The following is a 23909-nucleotide window of genomic DNA, read 5'->3' as shown; positions in this document are numbered from 1 at the left end:
ACATTCTGCCTGTTACATGCATTGCCTCCTTTAGAATACACTTTCATTTTCACAGGAAATTTACAGTTTACATACATTGTCTCTCTCAAAATAAACACACTACGTCAGAATGCAAATTGATGTGTTTTTTTCCTCTAACAACTAACGCATGTGGTTGGGTTTAGGCAACAAAAACACATGTTTAGGTTTAGGAAAAAAAGAACAGCGTTTGGCTTTGGAATTTTACGGGACACAAACACCTCTCTCCCAGGTGAAAGTCTGTGCTTGTTTGAGCCATCCACCACCTGTCCCACCCATGCTACTCAGACTTTAGTCGCCTTAACTTTCGTTCTTGTCCCCCCATTTCCCCCGACTATAATGGCGACCGACTGCATATCATGTTGGCGTTTAAGGGCCTGTTTATACGGTTCTGTATATTTCTGAAAACGGGTATTTATCTTTGCGTTTGCAGCTATCACTTTTTTTCGACGAAAACAGAGATTTTCAAAAAGAAAGAATTTTCAAAAGAAAGTTTTTAAAAATATCTGTTTCTATGGAGACGTGTAAACAGGATAGATGGACATTTTGGAAAATGATGGCGTTGCAACCCAGTTCGCGCATGCCCATTAGGCGCCCAGGAACCACAACAACAATGGCGGATATATGCCGGGTTGTTTACGTTTTGTTAGCCCTTTTGGGACTACTTATGAGCTCACAAATTAACTTGAGCTGTATCAACCTCACCGCTACATCGGCGCATCAAGGCGTCTGCTGTGCCCAATATTGGTAAGTGCATAGCAGCTAACTATGCTACATATGGTTAGAATGTAGTTTATCTCTTGGTGGGTTTCCATCCACCTATTTTTATTCACATTTTCAACGATTGCGAAAAGAAACTTGAATGGAAACGCAGGAATTTGAAAAAGGGCCAAAATATTGCAAAAAAGTTTTTACGCTTGGAGGGGGTGGAAAAATCAGCATATCGATATTAGGAAAATGCGAGGTAATTACTCCAGTGTCAGGTGAGTGTAGACTATTAAGCTGTGAAATACAGCTTACCTGAATAGACTGGATGTATTGAATACCGCTGCATCATGTGCTCTGCCTGGTGTACCAACACAGACATCACGGCATTATGTAGGCTACCCTGACAATGCTGATATGAGTGTGATGAGAGCTCTTGCAATAGTCAAGAAGTTCCCAAGGAATCTCTCCATCTCGCCGTAGTCATGGATGTGCCGGTAATTGTTTACATCAATTGTGGACATGAGATGCTCTCAATTACGTCATCTCACGGCGCCCTCTTCTTCTACGGGTGTTCTTTTGCATTTTATTTTTCATGAGAAGCGTCACATATTGCTCGACCTGTTGACTCCCAATACTCACAAAACAATAATGAATGGAAACGTGCATAAATTCGTATTTTCTTTTGCGCATTTTCACAAAATTCGCTTAAAATTTGCGATACATTTGGATGGAAACCCAGCTATTGTTTTTATCACTAGCGCTAAGAGGAAAACAAATCACTGTGCATGTGCAGAACGTTCTTCTATGGTGTTTGACATATGGCGTATCACCACCTACTGGCCTGGCATGCTAATTGCAGCAAAAGCTGCTGTTCCTGCGTTTTCGTGTCAACAGGGATACCGTTTGCACAACTGATCGTGTAAACCCGGAAGTTTTTTAATACGGGATGAATAATAATCCGTTTTTATTTGTATCGGTATCTGTGTAGACAAGGTCTAAGAACGGCCTTTTTCATCAGTGTCTGACACTATAAGTCACTGCCCAAGTGCCTGATTTTGACGAGACCAGGTCAATCTTCACTAAACCTAGCTAAATTAATGCTCACAATGCTTTTTTAAATCTGAAGTTTAAGATTAGAGAAAACAGAGCTCAGTAGTATGAAGTTTGTTTTGATTTTTTAATCTCTAAAAACTTTGTCTTTCTTTTTTTAGCAGCCAAGCAGCAGAGAGACAAATAGTTTAGTTAGGAGTCTTGTCATCGACTAGCAGACACCGTCTGGCAGGCACTTCATATTCAGCACACAGACATAGAGATATCAATTTTCTCAGCTCAGCAGACATGAAAGCAAAAAAATACATTTCCAAAAATGTCGAACTATGCTTTTAAATAACGTAAGAAGGCACACTATCATAGGACAAACAAAAAAACAAAACAACATTCAGCTGTTGCCCGCGAACCACAATCACAATATGCACCTCAATGTAAAAGCAATGCAGCACCCCTGTAGCAAACATCACTCTGCAGAATAAAAGTCTGGAATCCATTTGCAGCACATCACGGTAAAAAAAAGAAAATGTCCAACATCTACAACTTCTAAAGAACAGTCTGTGCTATCACAGTTAAAAACATCCAAAATACAAGCACCGCCTGCACCAAAAGCAGAGATGAAATGAGGTTATTTTAACAACAAATCCAGAGCCTCACACTCCACTGATTAGTTTACCCTTTCTGGTTCGAGGTGTGCTAATCAGCGAAATTATCTGCTGTTGTGTTTTATGATGATGAAAGCCTGCAGACACTTGACCGGGCCAAGTCACACTGTTGCCCACCCCTGCTTTACTATCTACGTACTTTTAATTATTTTTTCCACTTTAAAGATCATGTTTGAAAAATTGTCCTTCTGTTTAGTCTGTTAGTTGAAAAAAGATTTTATTTTTCCACTTGATTAATAAAAATATTACTTTCAGGTCCGTCTCAATTTCAGCAAATGAAAAACAGTCTCATTAGCCTCTGCTGTCTTACAATTAATGCAATTTCTAACAAAACTGTTCACAGAAAAAAAGACGCCAACACAACAGTAGTGGCATTGAGTTTGCATCAAAAAACAATCTTTCCAACTTTAATTATTATACAAAAGGTCACGGATGGAGGTATGTGCTTCATTTTAGTTATCTAGTCTGAGCAGCACAATGCCTGTCTACAGCCTGCACCAAGAGACCTTTCAATAACCTTTCTGACTAGTAAGTAAGGGCAGTAAGTAAGACAGGAAGAGAAAAGACGGGGTCAGTTAACCACAACACTGTAGAAACACTCACACTTACCTAAAGTTTTTTTTTTTCACCACACCAATTATCTCTGAGTGTGTAAGGGGGATTTTTATTTATTTATTTATTGGGTGGTGCTGTTTGCAAATGCTAAATTAAAGTTTTTGCTTTTTGTTTGCTGGAAGCAGGAAAACAGCATCAAATCTGTTTAAAACAAGGTTGGTGGTGAGTAGTGAGATGGACTAGGCTTAGCTGGATCAGATTAATTGTAGCCCTGATTAGTTACTGTCATTTCAGCAAAGCAGTAAGAAAGCTTACTTGCAGTATATCTGATCTTCCATGCGTCCCTATGAACTTTGTCATGTTGTTGTTCTCACAGGACTGACACAGGGTTCAGGACCGGGGGAATGATCATGGTTTGGGTTAAAGCTTTGATACGAGTAGACCTGACCTGACCCGTGAGGGTCAGGCCAGGTCGGACACAGACCTTTAAGTCTGTGTAATGTCATGAATAATGTACAAGCTGTGTTGCCATCAACCCAACTCACCTGCTTCTCATTATCGAGGAGAGATATATAGCATGACAGTTTTGGGGCTGTGCTAAACATTCAGTAGGAGAAGCCACATGTAGGAGATCATGTCACAAATGTCTATCGCACTGAAAAGACTTTAGCTGACTTTAGCTGGTAATAAATGTTTCAATATCAAAATATATATATATATATATATTTTTTTTTTTTTTTTTTGACAGCGGAAATTTAGGTTTTTAATCAGGCTCAGGCCCAAAACTACTGCTGTGGTTCATCCTCGGGTCAAGCTTGGACAGAAACTATGTTTTATGTAGGGTCCGGCCAGATTTTTTGGGCCCAATCCACAGACTGTAAAAATGATGGATGTAGCCACCGTTACATCACCCATTGGATTGTGGACTCCCGTTTTGAAGCTTTGACTTCGGCATTTCAGTTGCAGCAGTCTTGATTTTTTTAGAGCCAGAAGTGACCATATTTGGCTGGAGCTGTGGAGGAGTGAGGGGTGGATTTGACTGAGAAGCAGAGGTCAGTCAGACAGCCTGTCACTCAAAGCGGCATGTCCTTAATTATGTGTAACTTTAAGCCTTTATGAAATGTATTCGGTTGAGTCATATAAAATCCCACCCTATACACACGCCATGAATGGGGACATGAAAAGCTGTAAACATGTTTATTTCAGCTGTAAAGTGGGGCATTTTAACATGGGGGTCTTTGGGGATTGACTGGCTTCTGGAGCCTGCCTCAAGTGGCTGTTCAAAGAACTGCAATTTTGGCACTTCTGTGTTGTCTTAATGTTTTTAGCTTGGTCTGATCATAGCTCTAGTTAGGTTTAATACAGAAAGAGTCCGCAGTGACTTGAGGCACAGCACGTTTATTAATTTTTAACCAAAACCACAATCTCTCCTAACCTTAATCAAAATGCTTTCGATGCCTAAGGATCAGATTATGCTCGCTCAGAACTAGTTGGAAAGACACTTTGAACTAAGCATAACTTGTAGGAGACAGGATTGCAGTGAAACATGGCTGCTAGAAAAAGCAGAGGAGATGGAAGGAGACAAATTAGATTTAATAAAGTATTAGTCTGTATTTTTAACAGACAAAGATTAAATAACATTCAATCCTGGGCTTTTGATTAAAACGTTTTGACTGTTTATAGGTCTTTTGAGGGAAATTTCAAACACTCACTTCAGAAATGAAAACATTTGGACATTTTCATTGGCCGTGTGATCGCTCACTATAATGCCAGGAACACTACTGAGTCTGCCACACAGCTATCCCTTCCAGATTACACTGTGTATCAGTGGTGTAAATATAGACAGTGCAGGCAGTGCGGTTGGGGGGAAACCCTTGCAAATGATTCAAATTGTCACCTTAGAGCTACACCTGTGTTCAAAGAAGAGCTCACATTAAATTAACAATGGTGCTATTCACTATGGGCTGTATGCCCTCAAAAATGCAAACTCATCTCTGTCATGATTTTCTTTTCTTTTCTTTTGGGTAAAATAGTCAGTAGCAATCTATAACAAAGTTACATGCTTATTCTACATGAACTTGAAAAACCTTGAATAAACTATATATTTATAAAAAAAACTATTCAATTAAATGAATATTTTCTTATTTTCATTAATATTTTTGTCATATACAGGTATGCAATGATAATTGTAGGGTAACACACATGCTGATGTTGCCTAAGGTGAAGTCTCCATTTTTATCATGTGACAAAATGATTCGATCCGGTACTAAAGGAGCAAAATCTGCCAAGACTGACAAGCTGAGCACATCTGCAAGTCCATTTAGCAGTCAAGCCTGTCAAACATAAAGGTGACAGTAAGAAAAGACAAGAGAAAAATGAACCAGAGTAAAAGGTAGCAAAGCTCAAAGTGGTTCCTACCTGCCCTTGTTTTGTGGGGACAGGTATGAGTGATACACTGAGAGACTGAGTGCCTTGTCATGATAAAACAAAACACAGAACACAGCACTGGTCATTGCCACATTAGGCAGCTGTATTTTTCATCAATTTCTCCAACATTACAGACATTTTGAAAAGGCATGTGCAGAATTCAGACCATCTTGCATTACTACAGGACAAGTGTGTTCACAGCATTGTCCCAAAGACAAAATTATAATATCACCTGAAGGACACAACTGCTGATAGTGATGCATCATGGCAGCTTCACACTGTTACTGTCCGGGAAGCTGAGGGAGTCTTCTTACCTGTGGACTTAGCTGCAGGAGGCCGACTTTAGTTTCCTCCCCAAAACTTCTCCAGCTGTCTTCTCAGCTGCCTCCACAATGTTTCTTTCTCACAGGCAGATTTGTATCATGGTGTGGTGTGAACTCTGAATCAATGGGGCAGCACAATCACAGGTAATGTATCACCCTGACACACTTGGCTTTTATCTGAATCGAAGTTTGTTTTTGTTTTTTTAACTTGATGCCTTGACAACATCCTAATTAGATGCTTTGAGATCATTACATGTCTGTCTGTGTGGAAATACACCCTGCATGTACAGCATAATTTTCGCAAGCAGGTTAACATGACTTGATCTAGGTTTATTCTAGATTTGTGTCTCTGTCATCTTCTTATGTAAATCTTGTTTATGTTTACTCACTGATGCGTGCCTGTGTGTTTGTTTGGAGACAAATTCTGGGGAAAACACAAGAACAGTAGACAACATTAGAAACTGGAGAGAAACTAAGTGGGTGATCTGATTAGACTGTGGAGTTTCTTCTTGCTGCACAAATTATCATATTAATAAGAAAACCTAAATTACCTCAGTGCTTTAAGATTCTGGGTTCATGCCTGAGTTCATATTAATACATTCCATGTAATAAGTGAAGACAAGTACTGTATGTTGACATAGGATTATCTGCAAATGAGTGCACTGATTTACTTCATTAATAACCACATTAACATAACTGCTTATCTTTTATATATATTATGAGGACAGTGCTGGGATATTAGGCAGCTCAAGAGCCTCCTGGGGCGGCACAGTGGCTCAGTTGTGATTACTGTCGCCTCACAGAAAGATGGTCCTGAGTTTGAACCCAAATAGAGCTGTACTGTGAGTGCAGTTATTGTTCTCCTTTTTCCCCCCACACCCCGAATTTAAAATGGTCGGTCAGTCATGGGCTATTGCTGCTGTTGCCCTTAAAGAATCAGAGTGTCTGCATTTTTTACCCCAAAAAGTTATGTGTACTTTACATTTTTGCTGACCAATTTTAAATGCATGCAGTATAGTTTTAGACTTTTTATGTACTTGCTGTTCAAGATGGCTTGAGTTTCCATTCATTTTTCAGCAGAGTTTGAAATTCAATTAGCACGCCCGTGAAAGCGCATTAATTATAATAATTTAACTTTTACAAAAATCAGCAGCCCGAAATAATGACTGTCACAGCAGGGATGGAAAGATTTGTCACTGTAAACAAAGCTCAAAATGCTGAAATATCTCAGTCCCAAACCCACAGTCGCCATACAGTCTAAAATTAGACTGAACAGGGAAAATTACTTGGCTTCATGGCTTCATGGAGAGGAAAGCTAACTGTCTGTCGAACCCCTGAATGTATTATCTGTTGGGAAAACTGTCAAATGCAGTAATGATGCTCAATAGGTTCAAGAGACATCTCAATACAAAGCAAATAAATACCTTAAGCTATGATGGATTGGGGACCCAAAGCCCTTAAGCTACACTTTTAGCATGAATATCACTTAGTAAACTCTGCAAAGTTCTGCAATGAATAGCAGGGAACATCAAGTCAATAGATATTCTGATATGTCACTAAAGGAGAGTCACAGAGTAAATAGTAGCTTGTTTGCAATCACATGACTATTACGACAAAAATCAGATAGAGGGCAGGAAGTGATTAATCAATATAGCCTACTGCATGAATTAGATATAGAGGAAACTGACTACATGAAAGGGTTGGATGAACCTGCAGGCTGAAAATGGAAACTCATGCTGGGTGTGAGCCATACAAGAAAAAGAAAAGGGTTTTTTCCCCACAGTTTGACCAATTTGCACGGTGTGGACATGATCATCATTACAAATTATGCCCAGATGTCCTCATGTTACTAATGTTACATGGCAAGTCAATGAAAGCGCACAAGTGGACTAAAACTATTTTGTATAAGGCTGGGTCCACAACAACAGCTGTTGTCTGTTTTTTCATGAGTAAATGTGCTTGAGTAGGAACAATATTTTATAAGTCAGCTCTGTATATGGAGGCACCACTGTCAAGCCAACACTACAGGCTAATGTTAGTTTTAGCTACTATTATCTACCTACTAGGTCAACTGTTCCTAGAGGTCTGGTGAAATGCCATTAAAAATCTCGATTGTGAGTAAAAACATGAAGGATTTGTCACAACACTTTGGGCTCTAGTTTCGCAAACCGGGCGCGGCGGGGGCGCAGCGCACCTGCGCTTCGCCAACTGGGTGTGGCCAGGCGGATTTTGTAAGTTTGGCACACCGTGCGCCTGGCGCAGCTACTCCTCTTTCCCACCTCCGTCCCTCCTACCGGCGCAAGTCGGAAAGGGAGAGAAGGCGTGGAGTGGGTTTTACACACATCACACCAATCAAATGAGCCCCTCTCCTCGCCCTTAAATGCGCCGCGCTAAGGTGTAATGAGAGTTTACTCAATTCACCATTGCAGAAGAGAGCAGTAGCGTCAGACAGCCGAACTTCTCCCAGGAGGAAACTTATGTAGTGTCCGAATATATGGAACTACGAGCAGACCTCCACGGGCTGATGATGCAAAGGTAGCCTGGGAGGAGGTCACCACAATTGTAAATCAATGATGTGTTTCTCTCGTGCGTGCGCTCTCTCTCTTTCTCTCTCACAGTCTCACTCTGTTTCTTTTCTTTTGACTTTTCTAAGATGACAGATGCTGAATATATACTTCCTATCTGATGCTGTGGCTGTTTGTGGTTGGCTGAGAGGGATGTGAACTCATTAATTTGCAGCAGTGTTAATCAAATCAGGTTGGGTTTCCATTACGCATGCCAAACGTGCCAAACGGTGCCAATCCCCTTTGATCTGACATCAGAAGTGACGGGACAGTCGATATAGAGATACATTTATGTGCTGATTGCAGATAGTAGCATTGAATAGTGTTTTGTGGGTATTTATTGCATCGTTAATGTGCCTGATATTCTGGAAACCTGCCTGTGAGGTTTTGGTGACGTGTGCGCACTGTCCGCCAGTCAGCCAAACTTCGGCTGACACCGGCTGCGCTCCGCCTGCGCTGACAGTAGACCTGGTTTCAGATGCACAAAACTGTCACTGGGCCAAGCTGGATCTGTCGACACCTCCCCCTGCTGCGCCGCCACACCCATCTCAGTGCACCTTGGTCTGCCAAACTACCACTAGAGCCCATTGTATTTACATCCAACTCGAGGCATGTTTAACACAACACTTTCACACTAATGTTTGACATCAGTTGACTCGGCTCCTCAAGACTAACGACAGATGTTTTTGATCCACATCTACTGCTGTTTCTCAGTGAGTTTTCAGCACTTAAAATGGCCTTTTGTGGGATTTTTTCCCCTCAATTTTTAGACAGCACACTGATGTATGACGTCATATGCAAAGAAGCTATAAAACAGAGTGTCTATTTGCATCCAGGTGAGAATACTCAAACTGCAGCTATTCTCCAGTTAACAGCCATCCCTATGAGGAGAGCAGTCAGGGTGATTTAATTGAAATAAGTGTTCATGTGTAGACCAACTAATGATCAACCACTAGATGCTCACATTTCCCCACACCTCATTATTTCTCTGAGTCATCTGAAAAATATTGCTCTGGGCAACATCTTTGTGACTGTACAGTGATGCCAACTGAAGATAGGAGAGCAAAGGTAGTACAGATTGCTCCTCTAATTTTCAGGTAAGTACAACATTCATATTTATTTGCCTTATCCTACTGTACTTCTAATGTTAAATAAGTTTTTGAAGTCAATTTTCTCCAGAGGCTTTGATCCAGATATAGTGCACAGTTGGGCAGTTTTGTCATGTTTAGGGTAAAACGAGACTAAAGCCCCTTTCTCACTGCACAAAAAAAAACCTCATTAACAACCATTAAAATGTGCCTTTTGTATTTAACGAGGAAGGCTACAATCAGTATTCACTCCTGGGACAAGTGACTCTGTAATAGTCACAGGTATTTATCGGCTCAAGCTCCAATCTACTTTGATCGGTAGCAAATTGTGCACCTGCGAGGACACACTAATTTTCGCCCCTTTTCTGGCGTAATACAATGACACACTGCCACAAAATACTACCTGTCTCCATCCAAGTAGTGCTCGAACATCATTCCAAATTAGTCAGCACCGAGTTTGAGTTTTTTTCAGTCATTGGTCTCTACACTGCTTTCTACTGCTCACTAGCCTGTTTTAAGGGCCATTTGTGTCATTGAACATTTCCATATATTCTCTTTTTTTAATCTAATTTCATAACTGCATTTTAAAACTGCTTATCTTGTTAGACATGTTATTACAGATCCCAGTGCATGCTATGATTGGCTGCTATCATGTGTGAGGTTGGAAGCAGTTAGAAAGAGGTCGTGGTTAGGGTAGCACTCGTCAATCTAGGATGTTTTCTGAAATTAAAGTGATAAATTTCACAAGAAAAAACTTACAAATGCACTGCAGAAGGTCACATGACATACACACTGCTGAAACTTTAGTAGAATAGCTTCATAGACTCCTTAGTGTTAATGTCATATTTGCCCAGTAATAGCCTATACACCTGCTGTAAATGGCATTGTTGGCTATGGACACATGGGTGCTAATAGCATCTGTCATAACAAACAATAATGATGACTGAATTCCTTTTAGCTGTTTGAGTTTCAGGGTCCTGGTATTGTGCGTGCAGGATCACTGTGACACTGTTATGACGCACTGGGACATTTAAATACAACAGATCCATTGTTGATGTTGTCAGTAACAGCTGTGTTGTGTCTGCTGTGGAAAGAGTCTATTCGTCTTAATTGATGATATATTGTCAGTGTATAGCACTGAGTTGAAATGCAGATTGAAAAGTACACAGCTTAAGGAAGATTGGTCGCAGAAAAGTTTGTTAGCTGATTTTCACAAAGAGAAGTAAATATAAACCAATGAGAGCCCACCAGAAAGAAGCTCTGTCTGACAGCAGCATTGTTTGCAAAATGTTAAACTGGGATTTCATGCATATATGATTTGTAATTAATGGGCTAAAACATGCAAACTACTGGTAAGGTTCTTCTAGGCTTTGGCCTCAGAACTTCGTTGCGCTGCTCCTGAATAGCCAGGATGGATAAAATGCAGAAGTTAATTTCTCCTCAGGGGGATTAATAAAGCACAACTTAACTTTGTAGACAGTTGGCTGAATTTGGACATAAAAAACAAAGGCTCAGTGCCCTCATGCTGTATTTTTTTTTATAATTAAAGCACAGGCTGATGCCAGTTTCCATTACTGCCTTTTTTTTCCTTCAAAGTCATTCTACTGTAGCTTGTTCCTGCCACACTGGTGTCATTTTGGATGTAGAGGCCCCAAGACCCTGTAATCACCTCCATCAGTCAGAGATAAAATATAAACATGAGCGTCCCGGCTCAGTCTGTCCGCACACAGTGGCTATGAGCAGGGAGAAACCACGGACTTATCATTTATTTACAGTTTCTAGACCATAACGTTTTTAATTAAAGCCAATTAAAGTACAAATAGTATTGAAACTGTGCATTTCGCCTTGTATTTAAAAATTAACGAAGATGATAAACTCACTAATTTGCACTGAAAATGACATTAAACTTCTCAGCAAAGCTCCCAATCCCATCAGGATGCAGCCTGTTTTCCTGTAACCACTCATAAAAAGTGTTCAGAAGCAAAAGTAAATTTTAAATTGCTAGAAGTTCATACACAGCAGTCACTTAGAAGCATAGTTTTTCTATCAGACATGGAAATTTCCAATGTGATTTTTATTCTTCTTTTACCAAATCAGCACACTGTTCTGCTATGTCACAAAATTACACAGTTATTACACATGACAGTCAGAATAATTTGGCATGTTTGCTATGTCCTTTAAAGAAAGTTAGAATGTGAAACATAGTACTGTACATGGTCTCTCAGCTGGGTTTTCAAGATACAATCTCAAAACAGTCTAATTTTGGGAATAATGACATATTTTCTTAAAGGTCCAGTGTGTAGGATTTAGTGGTATCAAGTGGGGAGGTTGCACAGGGGAACTTCTTCCATGAGCCAAGCGAGACCTATGGTGGCTGACACAGAAATGCAAAGATGTGAATGGCCCTGTTGTGTGCTAGTGTTTTTATTTTGTCTGTTCTGGGCTTCTGTATAAACAACATGGAGGACCCACTCCGTATGTAGATATAAAGGGCTCATTCTAAGGTAGCAAAAACACTATGATTCTTATTTTCAGGTGATTACAAACTAATGAATACAAAGTTATAAGTATTCAATTTCTGCCAATAGATGCCTCTAAATCCTACACACTGGACCTTTAAAGAATTCTGATAAATGGATGGAGAATAAGCTTTTTATCACTGAAACTCCTTAACTCATCAAAATATAATACAAATACAAGCCATGTTTAATGCAAATGTTTACTTTACATAGTTTACAAATATAAACAAATCTATTGAAATGTGAAAATACATGTAAACTCACATTCAGTCATTAAGGCCAGAGCGCACTGGATGCAATTATTGACACTTGTCGCTGGATGCATTATGAATAAGCAGCATCACTGACACTGCACTGTGACACTGTGATGGGCGACGTTTCTTTAGTTTATTTATCAACACAGCTGGTTCATGTATGTGGATACTTTCAGACTTTCTATTTCTATTTCAAATATTCTCTCCCAATATGTTTTTTTTTTCTTGAGCCCACTAAACTTACAGTCACACTTCAGAGCTTTGTTAACTGGCCTTTTCCTCTTCCACTTCTTAGCTTCCTGTAGCCAAACTCAACAAAACCTGCATGATGTCATTTTTGCCGGAGGTGTGTAACAATCACTACAGGTCTACTAACCTTACAACACCCATTCTGAGTCCTACTTTGACTCCTACAAATCAAACCCGAGTTTGAAGTAGTCATGGACCCGCATTCGCAAAAGCATAGCTCATACGCTTCCAGTGCGTTTCTGGCTTTGTACTGTCTATTCGTATTAAGAGTTCAATCAAGTCAGTAAACCATCATGGAAACAAGTCAAGCAGTGGGGGGCAAAAAGTAATAGGGCCATACTGCCTCCTCAAGTGATACTCAAATATAAGGATGATTTTTTTTATGCTATGTCTTTGGAGATTTTCCATTATGGGCTGTTGCATACATTAAAATGAATCTACAACCACGATGATTTGATGGTATACAGAAAACATGAGGCAATAGAGGACATTTCCTTGCACAGCTCAGACAGGTTTTTCTCGCAAACTCATCCTCAAATGAGTTTATCCCTCTCCAAAAAACTTTAATATACTTCTCTTTACCTACATCCCTGCAGCTGCGTAATTTTCACAAGAAAATGAGCCATAAGAGGGAAAAAAAAAAATCATTAAGATCAGCAAAAGCTATTTCAGGCAGAGAGAATGGCTCAATGTGCTGCTCAATGATCGGAGCAGCCAGCAGGCTTTACAGCCTCCTGTGTGTCCATCCTCTTTCTCCGCATCCCACTCTCACAACATCTAAAGCGCATGATGGGCAAGGAGCACTAAAAACGAACCTCCTAAGGATGAGGAAAAAGTGAGAGGGTATGACAGCAGTAAATTGGCTATTTCCTCCCCTGAGCCTTACTCCAGACGTCCCCTGCATGCTGAGCAATTTGAATTGTGCTGTAATTGCTCATGTTGCTTTTCTCATGCTTGCCATTTCTACAATAGAATTTGATCTCATTACTTTTGCCCATGGTTGAATTCTCAGTCACTCACCCTGGTAGGAATAATACTAAGTGGCGTGTTAACAAAAGAAGCAGAGCAGAGCGACTGTTGCACTCTGCTTTTATGGCGCACAAAGAGAGAAGAAGGCATAAGATGTCTCATACATAATGTGACAGCACATTGGATCGTGTCTTATCTCTTTTTAAATGCAGCAGTTCTTTAAAAAAAAGTTTTTTCTTCTTCAATGGTACAAAGCAGTTTAAGTATGGTGCAGTTTCTTATTAGCTTGTTGTAAAGTGGATTATCTTACTCAACCATAGTGTGAGGCAGGGAGAGGAAGAGCCAAAGGGGAGAAACGGATGTGACATGAGTCATGAAATAGAAATCAAAAGCTGTGCTCCGGCCTGGTTGCAGTGGAGTAGACTGGGTATGGTTTTTGAGTGTGTACAGTGGATGTGGCCTTAGGCGATGTGCTTCTTGTTAAAAGAGGGGATGTACTTTGAGTGTGAAGCAGGCTCTAGATAGAGTATTTGCCCAGACAGCGTTTCTAAATTCAACGGTGCACTCATATATCTGCTCACGTTGTTCCCTGCGTTTCATAGGAGAGGACTTGTGGCTGATACTGCAGGACTACTGATATCTTTTAACTCTTGAGGAGGCAGTGATAGGAGAAACAGAAAATATTAAATAAAGTCAGGGTACTTTAAAAAATGAACCAAAAAAAAGAAAAAGAAATGGAGCATTTCTTCCTCGCAAATGTCCTCCGCGGCTCATTCTGAGTGCTGTGATGGATTTGAAAGTGGTAGGGAGTGTAAAATATGAGCGGAGAATGAGATGGGGGCTTCAGTAGCTCCAGCACTCCCAGTCCAGGATGAGTGTAGGCAGCAGCAGTAATGTGAACACGGGTACCGCTCGGCTAGCTGCTCCCCGTTTACTCTCTCTGGCCCCCGATTCAGTGTTAGGGTCCTTTTCAGAAAACGATGGGATGACGTTAAATTCCTCGCTTTTGTCCGCCTCCTGCTCCTCTTCCTCGCTGCCCTCCATCTGTAAAATAGAGGAAAGAGCGATTCTTCCAATTAACAGAGGTGGTGGAGCGTGGAAGGAAGAGAAAGTCCACATCAACCCAGAATTTAAAACTACATAATGCTGCAGCCAAAACAACCAGAATGCTATTATGTTAAGAGTTTAAACAAGGCTGTGGACCAACCGACCAAAGAAGCCCATGTGTCACTTGTGATGCATTTAGCTCTTTGATAACTTGAAAGTTGGCTGTGAATTACATTGTCCCGCTGTAGCTTTTATTGTGTCCACCCTCTGTAGTGTTGACTGAGTGTTCTCAAGTGATCACTGCGCTGTCCAAAACCACAGCATTATTATATATAAAAAACGTTTAAAACTCTAAAAGTTCATCTATGTTGGATTTTATTTAAACTTCTGCATCATTTAAAAGTAAATTAAGGGGCTAAACTAACAGGCCTCCTGGTGCGTGAAGCAGTTTATAACAGTTAGCGATGGTAATATCAGTGAAAGTGCAGGGAGACGATACCTTACTTACATTTCTTATATACTATCACACAGGAATCTATAAAAGCAATCGTGTATCAGTGTGGCTAAGGAAACAATAACCATTGTATTGGCAGAAATCCCAGACCCAGGCCTTCATCAACACCAGAATCTATTTGATGATTACTTGGCTCGAAACCAATCTGCCCACCAAAATAAGTATTTAGGGTTTGATGCTGACAGAAATACAAATACAAACACAGTGTGAAGACAGTTTGAGTGTGCATCAAACACTCCACACGAGCACTTTAAAACAGAGGGCCACGCCACACATGTACTCAAATTTGCAATCGTGGAGGGCAGAGCTGTGGGAAGGAGGAGACTACACCAGATATAAATGGGAGAATATTACACTTATCGTTTGTTTTTGACAATTGAGATTCAAACAATGCATAAATGTTATGATCATGAGCAACAAAATAAAAGGAGCTGCATGCGACATTCAACACATATCTCTGATTTAGAGCAGGGGCGTTTCTAGGATTTGAGGACACTGGGGGCTCAGCCTGGACCTCTGTGGGGAGTCTGGGGGGCTCCTCGAACAAGCTCTATTTTGATGCTCCGTATGAAATCTGGCATCTTATTTACCCTTAATATTATTGTGATGTTAAAAATATTAGTTGTAGTACTGAACAGAATACTTTGCAACTGCTATCATTAACATTTCAAGAATTTTGAGGTACATGTACTTGAGTGTTTCCATTTGATGCTACTTTAAACTCTTCTACATCTCAGATGGAAGTATTGTAATTTATACTGCACTACATTTATTTGTCTGCTTTAGTTACTTTGATGATGTATTATAATGATTAACCTCTTAAAAGGATAGTGCACCCAAAAATGAAAATTCACCCATTATCTACTCACCCAGGCTCAGGTGAAGTTTTAGAGTCCTCACAACACTTGCGGAGATCCAAGGGGAGAGGGGGTAGCAACACAACTCCACCTAATGGAGGCTTACGGCGTCCCTCTCCTTTTGGATCTCCACAAGTGTTGTGAGGACTCTTAAACTTCACCTGAGCCTCCATCAGCATACAGGTGAGTAGATGATGGGTGAATTTTCATTTTTGGGTGCACTATCCCAGTTTCAACATTAAAGTAATTAAGTGTGCTTTCTCTTTTGCGCACGCGCACGTGATAACACAAAATGCACCACTTCAATGACAAAAAAATTGTGTTGGGCCAATTATTCTTATTCTTTAAAATGTATGTATAGCTTACATATTTAGATCTGGGGCAATTAATGAAACATTTGGGGCTGAAGCCTTGGATGCCTAGGCCTAACAATGCCACTAATTTAAAGTCTGAGCCAGGACTGCCTGCACACAACTCACTTCAGTATCTATAACCAGTTTCTTTATTACAATTCTGTTATCATAGAATTACCCGCAAATTATTTCATGTGAGTCTGTTCAGCGAAAAGACTTCCACCAACTCTCCAGAAGAGAAATATAAAATGAAGCAGTCAAACAAACTTGTTAACCCTAGTCAGTGTGGTCCACAACATTTTAGTAGCTCACACAGCTAATAGCATTCAACTGTAAAAATGCTAGCAGGGTTAGCTCGGTAACCCTATCTCCATGAAGGCTACCCCTGTCCTTAACTTGCAGGTCATAATGTTCCCTTGAGAGCCGACAATAAGAGTCTCTTTAAATTCAAATTTCAGCTTAAGTTACTTGTGCAAATAAGGAAAAAATAAAGCAAAGGTTTATCAAGGTTTACAGAACTTAATCTTTGATGTTTCCTTCTTTTTTTGGTGTCAGCACTTTGATTTCGTGATCATATCATAATTCAGCAGCCTCTCAGTGTTAAAGGATTTTATAGTCCACATATCCTTCCAACTAACTGCTTTGAAATAGTCCTCCATACAGTGGAGCCTCCACTTAGAGAGTGTGGAGTAAGGGTCTACTACCTTTATTTCAAACTTTATAACTAGCACTGGCATCAAAACCAGAGGAGAACACTTGCTTTAATGGGGATATGAGTTTGAGTTTTTTCTCAAAGCTTAATAGGAACCAGCTTTATGATAGGAGACATTCAGTTTGTTGCTGACATTATGCATCATCTCAAATTCAGTGCTTCATAATAATTAGAAAACTCAAATGTGTCATCTTAAAACAAACTGTATACCTAGATGTGTAATATGCAGCCCCACCAGCAGCAGGGTGTCGGTGCTGTAAGGGATTGTGGGACGGGATGGGAGAAGGTGGAAATACAGAATGAGGAGGATTAAAATGGTGAGAAAATGGGGAATATGGAGCAGATGGGTGTGCATACATGAATATAAACAGTAAGGGTTGAGCCTAATACTGCAAACACCTACGGCTAATCCTCAGCCACAATGAGAGGTAGGGGTAAAGGAGGGAGGAGGGAGCTGCTGGGCCTGACTCACTGCTACAGTCCCTGGTGATACATAGGTGTTACCACCTGATAGACAGTCAAGTATTTTAATTCAGCTTGTAGCGAGTATCTAACACAAGCATATGGTGAGACAGTGAGGAAGTAGAGAGAGTGCTTACACTGTTGAATTCAGGGAGAGTGTTAACACTGACGTGGACCCTCTCTTGGTAGACACGCGGGGAGGGCTGAGAAGCTGGCACGGGAGTGTTTTCCACAGGAGGAGGTGCGGAGATTCCCATGGAGCTGATGGCATTGCCTGAAACAGAATCAGCGGGGGTCATCTTCATTAGGTTCACATCGTTATTCATCCTTGAAGCATCACCAAAACATTACCAGTGACTTTTAAAAGCATAGTGAGAGCCACATGCTCTGTAAACACTATGCATGGTTGGGCAAAATAAATTTGAATATGTTGGTTAAACCACATGGGATGGTAATATTGATCAGTCCACCACTTTGATCCAGATTGACTGGAATGAAATTTGGTACATACACCCATGTCCCTATTAGGATGAATTGTAATAACTTTGGTGATCCTCTGACTTTTCAGCTAGCGCCATCATCAGATCAAAGCTTTTATGACTAACACATTCTCATCAGCCTTCGTAGCGCTTTTTGGTCAATACTGATAAGCAAAATTAGCAAACTAAGATGATTACCATGGTAAGCATTATACCTGCTAAACGTTAGCATGTGAGCATTGTCATAATGAGCAATGGATGTGTTAAGGAGAGCTGATACCGTGTTCAAATATTGCAACCTTTTAATTCCTATGAAAGTTGCTCACTCAGCCTTTTGAGAGCATGTGTGTCCAAAACATGTGACCATCTGAGGACAAATCTCTTCAAATCTACTGTATTTTAAAAAGCTATTACAGCAACTGGTGGGTTGCGGTCCAAAAGTGGGTTACAGGTCCATTCTGAATAGACCGCAAGTGACTCACAAAAATGTCAAGTTTTTTGTCAAGAGTACAGTGAATTTCCAGCACAGAGCTTTTATTCTGAAGTATTGTTTTCTGTTGTAGAGTGAGTGATTAACAGACGGCTACTTGACAGAGACAGCAAACTGGCTCGACAACATGGCCAAACACCAGTATGACGCTGACTATATTTAACTGTGTGGACCTTGATGTTATGACGAAGGAGAATTCTGGACCCCGTGGCTGGACCAGTTGGGAACCACTGCATTACAGGATGGAGCACTATACCAAATCTCATTATTACAGTAAGAAATAGAGCTGCCTTCAAGAGAACATTAAGAGTACTTAATGTAATTGACTGTATCATTGAACAGTAAATGAATGAAATGATGTAATTGATGAAATCTTGCTTACTGATTTTCACTGGTAGTGGCTTATATTTGATAAAGAGGGTGTTTTGTGTGTGTAATGAGATTTTTGAATATATATAATGTACATAATTGTTTGTTAAACTTTGTGATTTATATGTCGGACTCCAGTTAGACTGGCAAACAACAGGGCATTAGCTGATGGAGATTCTAATAAGCTAAACTACACCGACTCTTCTTACTTCCTGTTGTCTCCCTGCACACATGAAAGGGATGAAATAATACACTCATAGGTATACTGCTCTTTTATATATTACTGGACTGAATTTATCTGTATTGTGATGCTCAGAAAAATTAATTTAACTGTTTCACAACAACTCTTCTTCCAATTATTGAAATGTTTTTTGGGCCAGTGTGCGTCATGTGATAACTACATCAAATTTGCTTTACAGCCTAGCACCATTCCTTGTTAGCTTGTTAGCTGATATTAGCATTTAGCTCAAGCACTGCAAGACTCTTATACTGTTTTTCCACCAAAATTTGAGCATATATGCAGGTTTTTTACGTGCATGAAAACCTAAAAACAGGCTCCTTTCCCATTGCCAGTACACCAGGCTCTGCAGTAGACGAGTATGCCTTTCTGTTTTGTTTCCTGATGTGTTCAATGTCACCCCCGCCCTAGGGCCCTAGAGCGAGGGTGACATTGGGCAGGGTGGTGCACAGCAATAGGGTTCCTGGTTTGCACCCTGGGGTGGGGGAGCTCTTCTGCACTTCTGCACGCAGTGTGCATGTTCTCCCCGTGTCAGCGTGGGTTTTCTACGGGTGCTCTGGCTTTCCCCAACAATCCAAAGACATGCAGGTTAATTGGTGACTCTAAATTGTCTGTAAGTGTTAATGTGAGTGTGAATGGTTGTCTGTCTCTATGTGTCAGCCCTGTGATAGTCTGGTGGCCTGTCGGGGTGTTCCCAGCCTCTCGCCATGCAAAAACTGCCCAACTGTGCACTGTATCTTGATCAAAGCCTGTGGTGAAAATCAACTTCAAAAAATTATAGTATTAAATAAATATGAATGAAGTAGTTACCTGAAAATTGAAAGAGCAATCTATCTATCTTCCTTTGTTATTGTATCTTCAATTTGCATTACTGTACAATCACAAAAATGCTACCCAGAACAATATTATTGGATGACTCAGAGAAATAACAAGGTGTGGGGAAATGTGAACATCTAGTGGTTGATCGTTAGTTGGTCTACACATACACACTTCTTTTAATTAAATCACCCTGACTGCTCTCCCGTATTCAGTGCTTCTTGAGTAGGATCTTTTGATGCTCTTTCCACCCCTGCTGGTTTGGCAGCAATTCAACAAGAAGCCACTTTATGTTTATCACATTTGGGGAAAAGACTCCACAGAACCTGGAAATGGCATTCACATTTGGCAGCCAACCAGACACAAGGGAGAATGTCTCATGCCATTTACTTATTTATAAGAAAACATTGCGGTTCAGTGGTTTGCCCTCTCAGTCATCAATTATGACCCACCTCATCTGAATTCTGCATTAATGCACATTATAAAATGCTCTGTTTGAGAAGCATCTCAAGATCAATTTAGTTGGTACTCAGAATACACAGCTAAAAGGTAACATTTCCTCTGACATTATATCTTCACACAAGAAGAAAGTGGCAGTTATTGTATATAAATTACTTAATGTCAAAATGAGTCTGAAGCTTGGAAACAAGAATACTGAGAATCATAATAGGTTCCAAAGTTGTAATAATAACGAGGCACTTCAGAACTGCAGCAAAACCCTGATGTATGAATGTTGATAAACGTAGAATGAATGGCCAAAAATAAAATAAAATAAAATAAAACAAAATAAATTAAATTAAATTAAATTAAATTATACCATAACAAGTTGTTAGTTTGATGAAAATATTTATGTGTAATGTGTCATATGTAAACATAATAATCATCATTCTTCATACACAGTTATCCAATTATCTATTGGGAGATGTTGAACAAATGTGAGGTCACACCTGTGGTTTGACAATGACAATATCTAACTTTATCACTTGAGCAATGGGGCGTCAGGAGCTCGGTAAATCGGGACCTAGGGTTGGATGGGTTGGGTTGCTGGCTCAAGTCCCCATTTGGACTGAATACGAAGTGTGGACTGGCAGCTGCATTTTCTGTAATGGCTTATCCTGTTGGGGTCGCGGTGGGGCCTGGAGCCCTTCCCAGCTGACTGGGCGAGAGGCGGGGTATGCCCCAAACAGGTTGCCAATAACACTCGCTAACACATAGAGACAGACAACCATTCACGCTCACATTCACACCAACGGCAAGTTTAGAGTCACCAATTAACCTGCATGTCTTTGGACTGTGGGAGGAAGTGTTTAGGCAAGTAAAGATATGTAGGTAAGATTTAAGGTTACACGTGTTAGGTTTAGGAAAACACACATGGTGATGACATACCTTTGAATAACTTAATACATCTGGTTTCACACGTGACACTAACAGCGGTCTCCTGGGGGAAAATCCTGTTTGTTTGACCCATCTACCACCCCAACCTTGTTTCTTACGCAGAATTTCACTCTTTAAACTACTTTTTTCTTTACGTTCATCAGCACATTGGTCATGTAGTTGCAGCCTTCCCGGTCATGTGGGTTAGATTTGAATTCTGGTGCATTACTTTTTGTAGCTATATGTATGAGCAGTGCATGAAAAAAGCCTGATTTGGGCTCACTACACATCATAAACTACAGGATGAGAAACTTTATAAGCACAACACTAAATGCACCATAATTTTTGTTGTTGTTAAGCTGCATATCTATGTACATGGTCCCATACAGCCTCTATCTTGGAAGCTGCACATGATTCATGCAGGAAACCCACAGAGCTTTAACTCCATTGGTGCTGAAACCGTTAGCTCACTATGGTAATGCAGCCCTGCAGGATATATTGTACTGCATGCTGTAACCTTATATGACATTTTACTCACGCAGACATATATTGTTGCTGAACAAGTGCAGGATGCGCTGACAGCCCTGCCATTCGTTCCCGCTGCCGTCACATGTGCACCACTGGGACACTTCTGTGCTGCTGTTGCTCACATAGTTGGGAGTCATGATGGTGCCTGGGTGTAGGAAGAGGACAACAGCCATATTACAAGTGCAACTTAATCTTTTAAAGAAATATTTCCCTGAGGCAGAAGATTTTCATTTTCAGCACACACCTCTACGGAAGGTACAACGCAGTCTAACAACAATATTGGTGCCCCAGGGAGCCGGTGTCACCAGTTTTCCAGCTCTCGATATTGATAATTGTGGGTACACAAAATTACTTGTTGAAAAATACAGTGTGGGAAATAATATTACCCGGATGATTTTATAGAGCTGTTGGAAATGCAATTTTTAAATCAAGTTTTTGAAAGTGATGCTGACTGGTTCGCCAGGACAGCAGCTTTGCAGTTGATCGTTTATGAGCCCTTGTAAAGCTACTGTGAAATTGAACATCACATAAGCCAAATATCACTGTCAGACACCTACTGATGATTTTAAATAACAAGTCCTCGCAGCTTCTGTCTATTTTTGTTTTCCAAACAATTTCCTCTTTCGGCCTCTTTAATTTCTTTTTCCTCCCTCTCACCTATGAGTCCAGCGTAGGCCTTCAGGCACATGGCTCTGCTGTCTCGCATACAGCCAGAGGCAGACTGAGGGGAGGGCTGGCAGTTGTGTTGGAAATCAGCGAACCGGGATCTGAAATGCACACACACACATACACACATAGAGAAATGAAAACAGTTTTTTATCCGTCAGCACAGAAAAACAGGGTGTGCATTTTAAAGTGTTTTGACAATTTCATTTTGGGATTCGGGTTTGAGCTAACAGAAACAACACAAACAACACTGTGTAAGAGCACAAAAAACACAAAACAGAGAATTAGACTGCTGCAAACTCGTATTAAAACCAAATGTTGCATCACAACCATGTGTTGATTTAATAAAAGCTTTCAACAGAAATTACTTCTTCTTGTGAACCTAATCAAAAACATGATTCTATGATTTAAAAAATACAGAAATGTAAATCAAATGATGTATAGTCAAACATACAGTAGTTTATTTGTTTCCAATCATTGGTATTGAGGGAGAGGATAATATTATCAGTGCTGACAGTGAGAGCTAATCTTCTGAGGTTTACAAACTAGAGATTTTAGAAGTAGATGAAGCCCATAATTATTCTATAACACCAATCTAAAACATATTCTCATCTGTAGCAGATCCATAATACTGTGTATATTGAGCTAAAACTGAAGATATTATGTAAAAGTCATGAGTGTTCTTGTGTTTTCACCTGGAGAGACACATGCTAGCCATACGTGTGGAACAGAAGGTAACAGAGGTGAAGGTATTGCTCCTCTCACTTCTTGCTTTAAATCTATTACTTTACAGAGGGGGGATTTTGCGTGACCTTCTCAGTTTCAAATAAGTAATTTTTCTCTTATCGTTTATAACCTCTGTAACATTTACACAGACTAAAATTAGCCTCACCTAAGCCATTATAATCATACTGATGAGCAGGGACGTCACCACTAAATGCAAACTGCTTTGAGCCATCCATCTCTCTTTTCTGTCTGCAAAACATTAATCCATCTTCAGGTGCTGTGGGCCCAATATTCTACTGCCATCAGAGAGGAAAAGATCAATTCAAAATAATTTCTGACTTTAACCAAGTCAATGGCTGAATTGATGTAAGTCATAGTGGGCAAATACATGACTGTTATTATTTACTTGGATCAGCCAGGTCTCACTCCCTCCAACACTTGTAGCCAATAAGTACCTAGAGTGTTATAGTTTGATGTATAGGGCCACGGACCAAGTGTTGGTATTTGATGAGTTAGGAGTGAGAGTGTGTTGGTTGGATTGTTTCATGGTGCTTACATGGCTGCTTACCAAAGGCGAAAGAAACTCTTTTTAGAGGCCCTGAGGCCCAGCCAAGCTGTTGGATGTGTTTACCTCCTCATAAACATTTGCAAAAGTGATTTTCTTTCCTGCATTTATGTGTCATGGCATGTTACTGCTCCCAAATGTTTAAATGTGGAATATTGTGAAACCAGGATACATTATATAGCTTGTAAGCACAATAGTGTGTCCCGTTGCTGGCACACTAATGTACATACATGTGCCAGTGTGTGCCATTAGAGTGCAGGATTAGAGCTGAGACATGAGGCGATGAATCAGTTCAGCACTCTTTTGATAACTGATGAAGTAATGCTG

The 23909-nt window shown here is 40.2% G+C and overlaps 1 protein-coding gene across 1 annotated transcript in view; it reads right to left on the bottom strand.

The window, feature by feature from the left end:
* Positions 1-11468: 11468 nt before the first annotated feature.
* LOC125898855 (GDNF family receptor alpha-4-like) overlaps positions 11469-23909 on the bottom strand; it is a 29441-nt gene continuing 17000 nt past the window's right edge. Inside the window, exons 6-9 of the mRNA XM_049592827.1 lie at positions 22283-22392; positions 21636-21770; positions 17469-17605; positions 11469-14430 (exon numbers count right to left, since the gene is read on the bottom strand). Coding sequence (XP_049448784.1) covers positions 14230-14430; positions 17469-17605; positions 21636-21770; positions 22283-22392 — 583 coding nt within the window. The 3' untranslated portion in view covers positions 11469-14229. The remainder of the gene's footprint in view (positions 14431-17468; positions 17606-21635; positions 21771-22282; positions 22393-23909) is intronic.

The sequence above is a fragment of the Epinephelus fuscoguttatus genome, linkage group LG12 (assembly GCF_011397635.1).
Source record: "Epinephelus fuscoguttatus linkage group LG12, E.fuscoguttatus.final_Chr_v1".
In the NCBI taxonomy this organism is placed as follows: domain Eukaryota; kingdom Metazoa; phylum Chordata; class Actinopteri; order Perciformes; family Serranidae; genus Epinephelus; species Epinephelus fuscoguttatus.
Note: the sequence above shows the minus strand (reverse complement) of the source record. Positions and strands in the feature narration are given on the sequence as shown.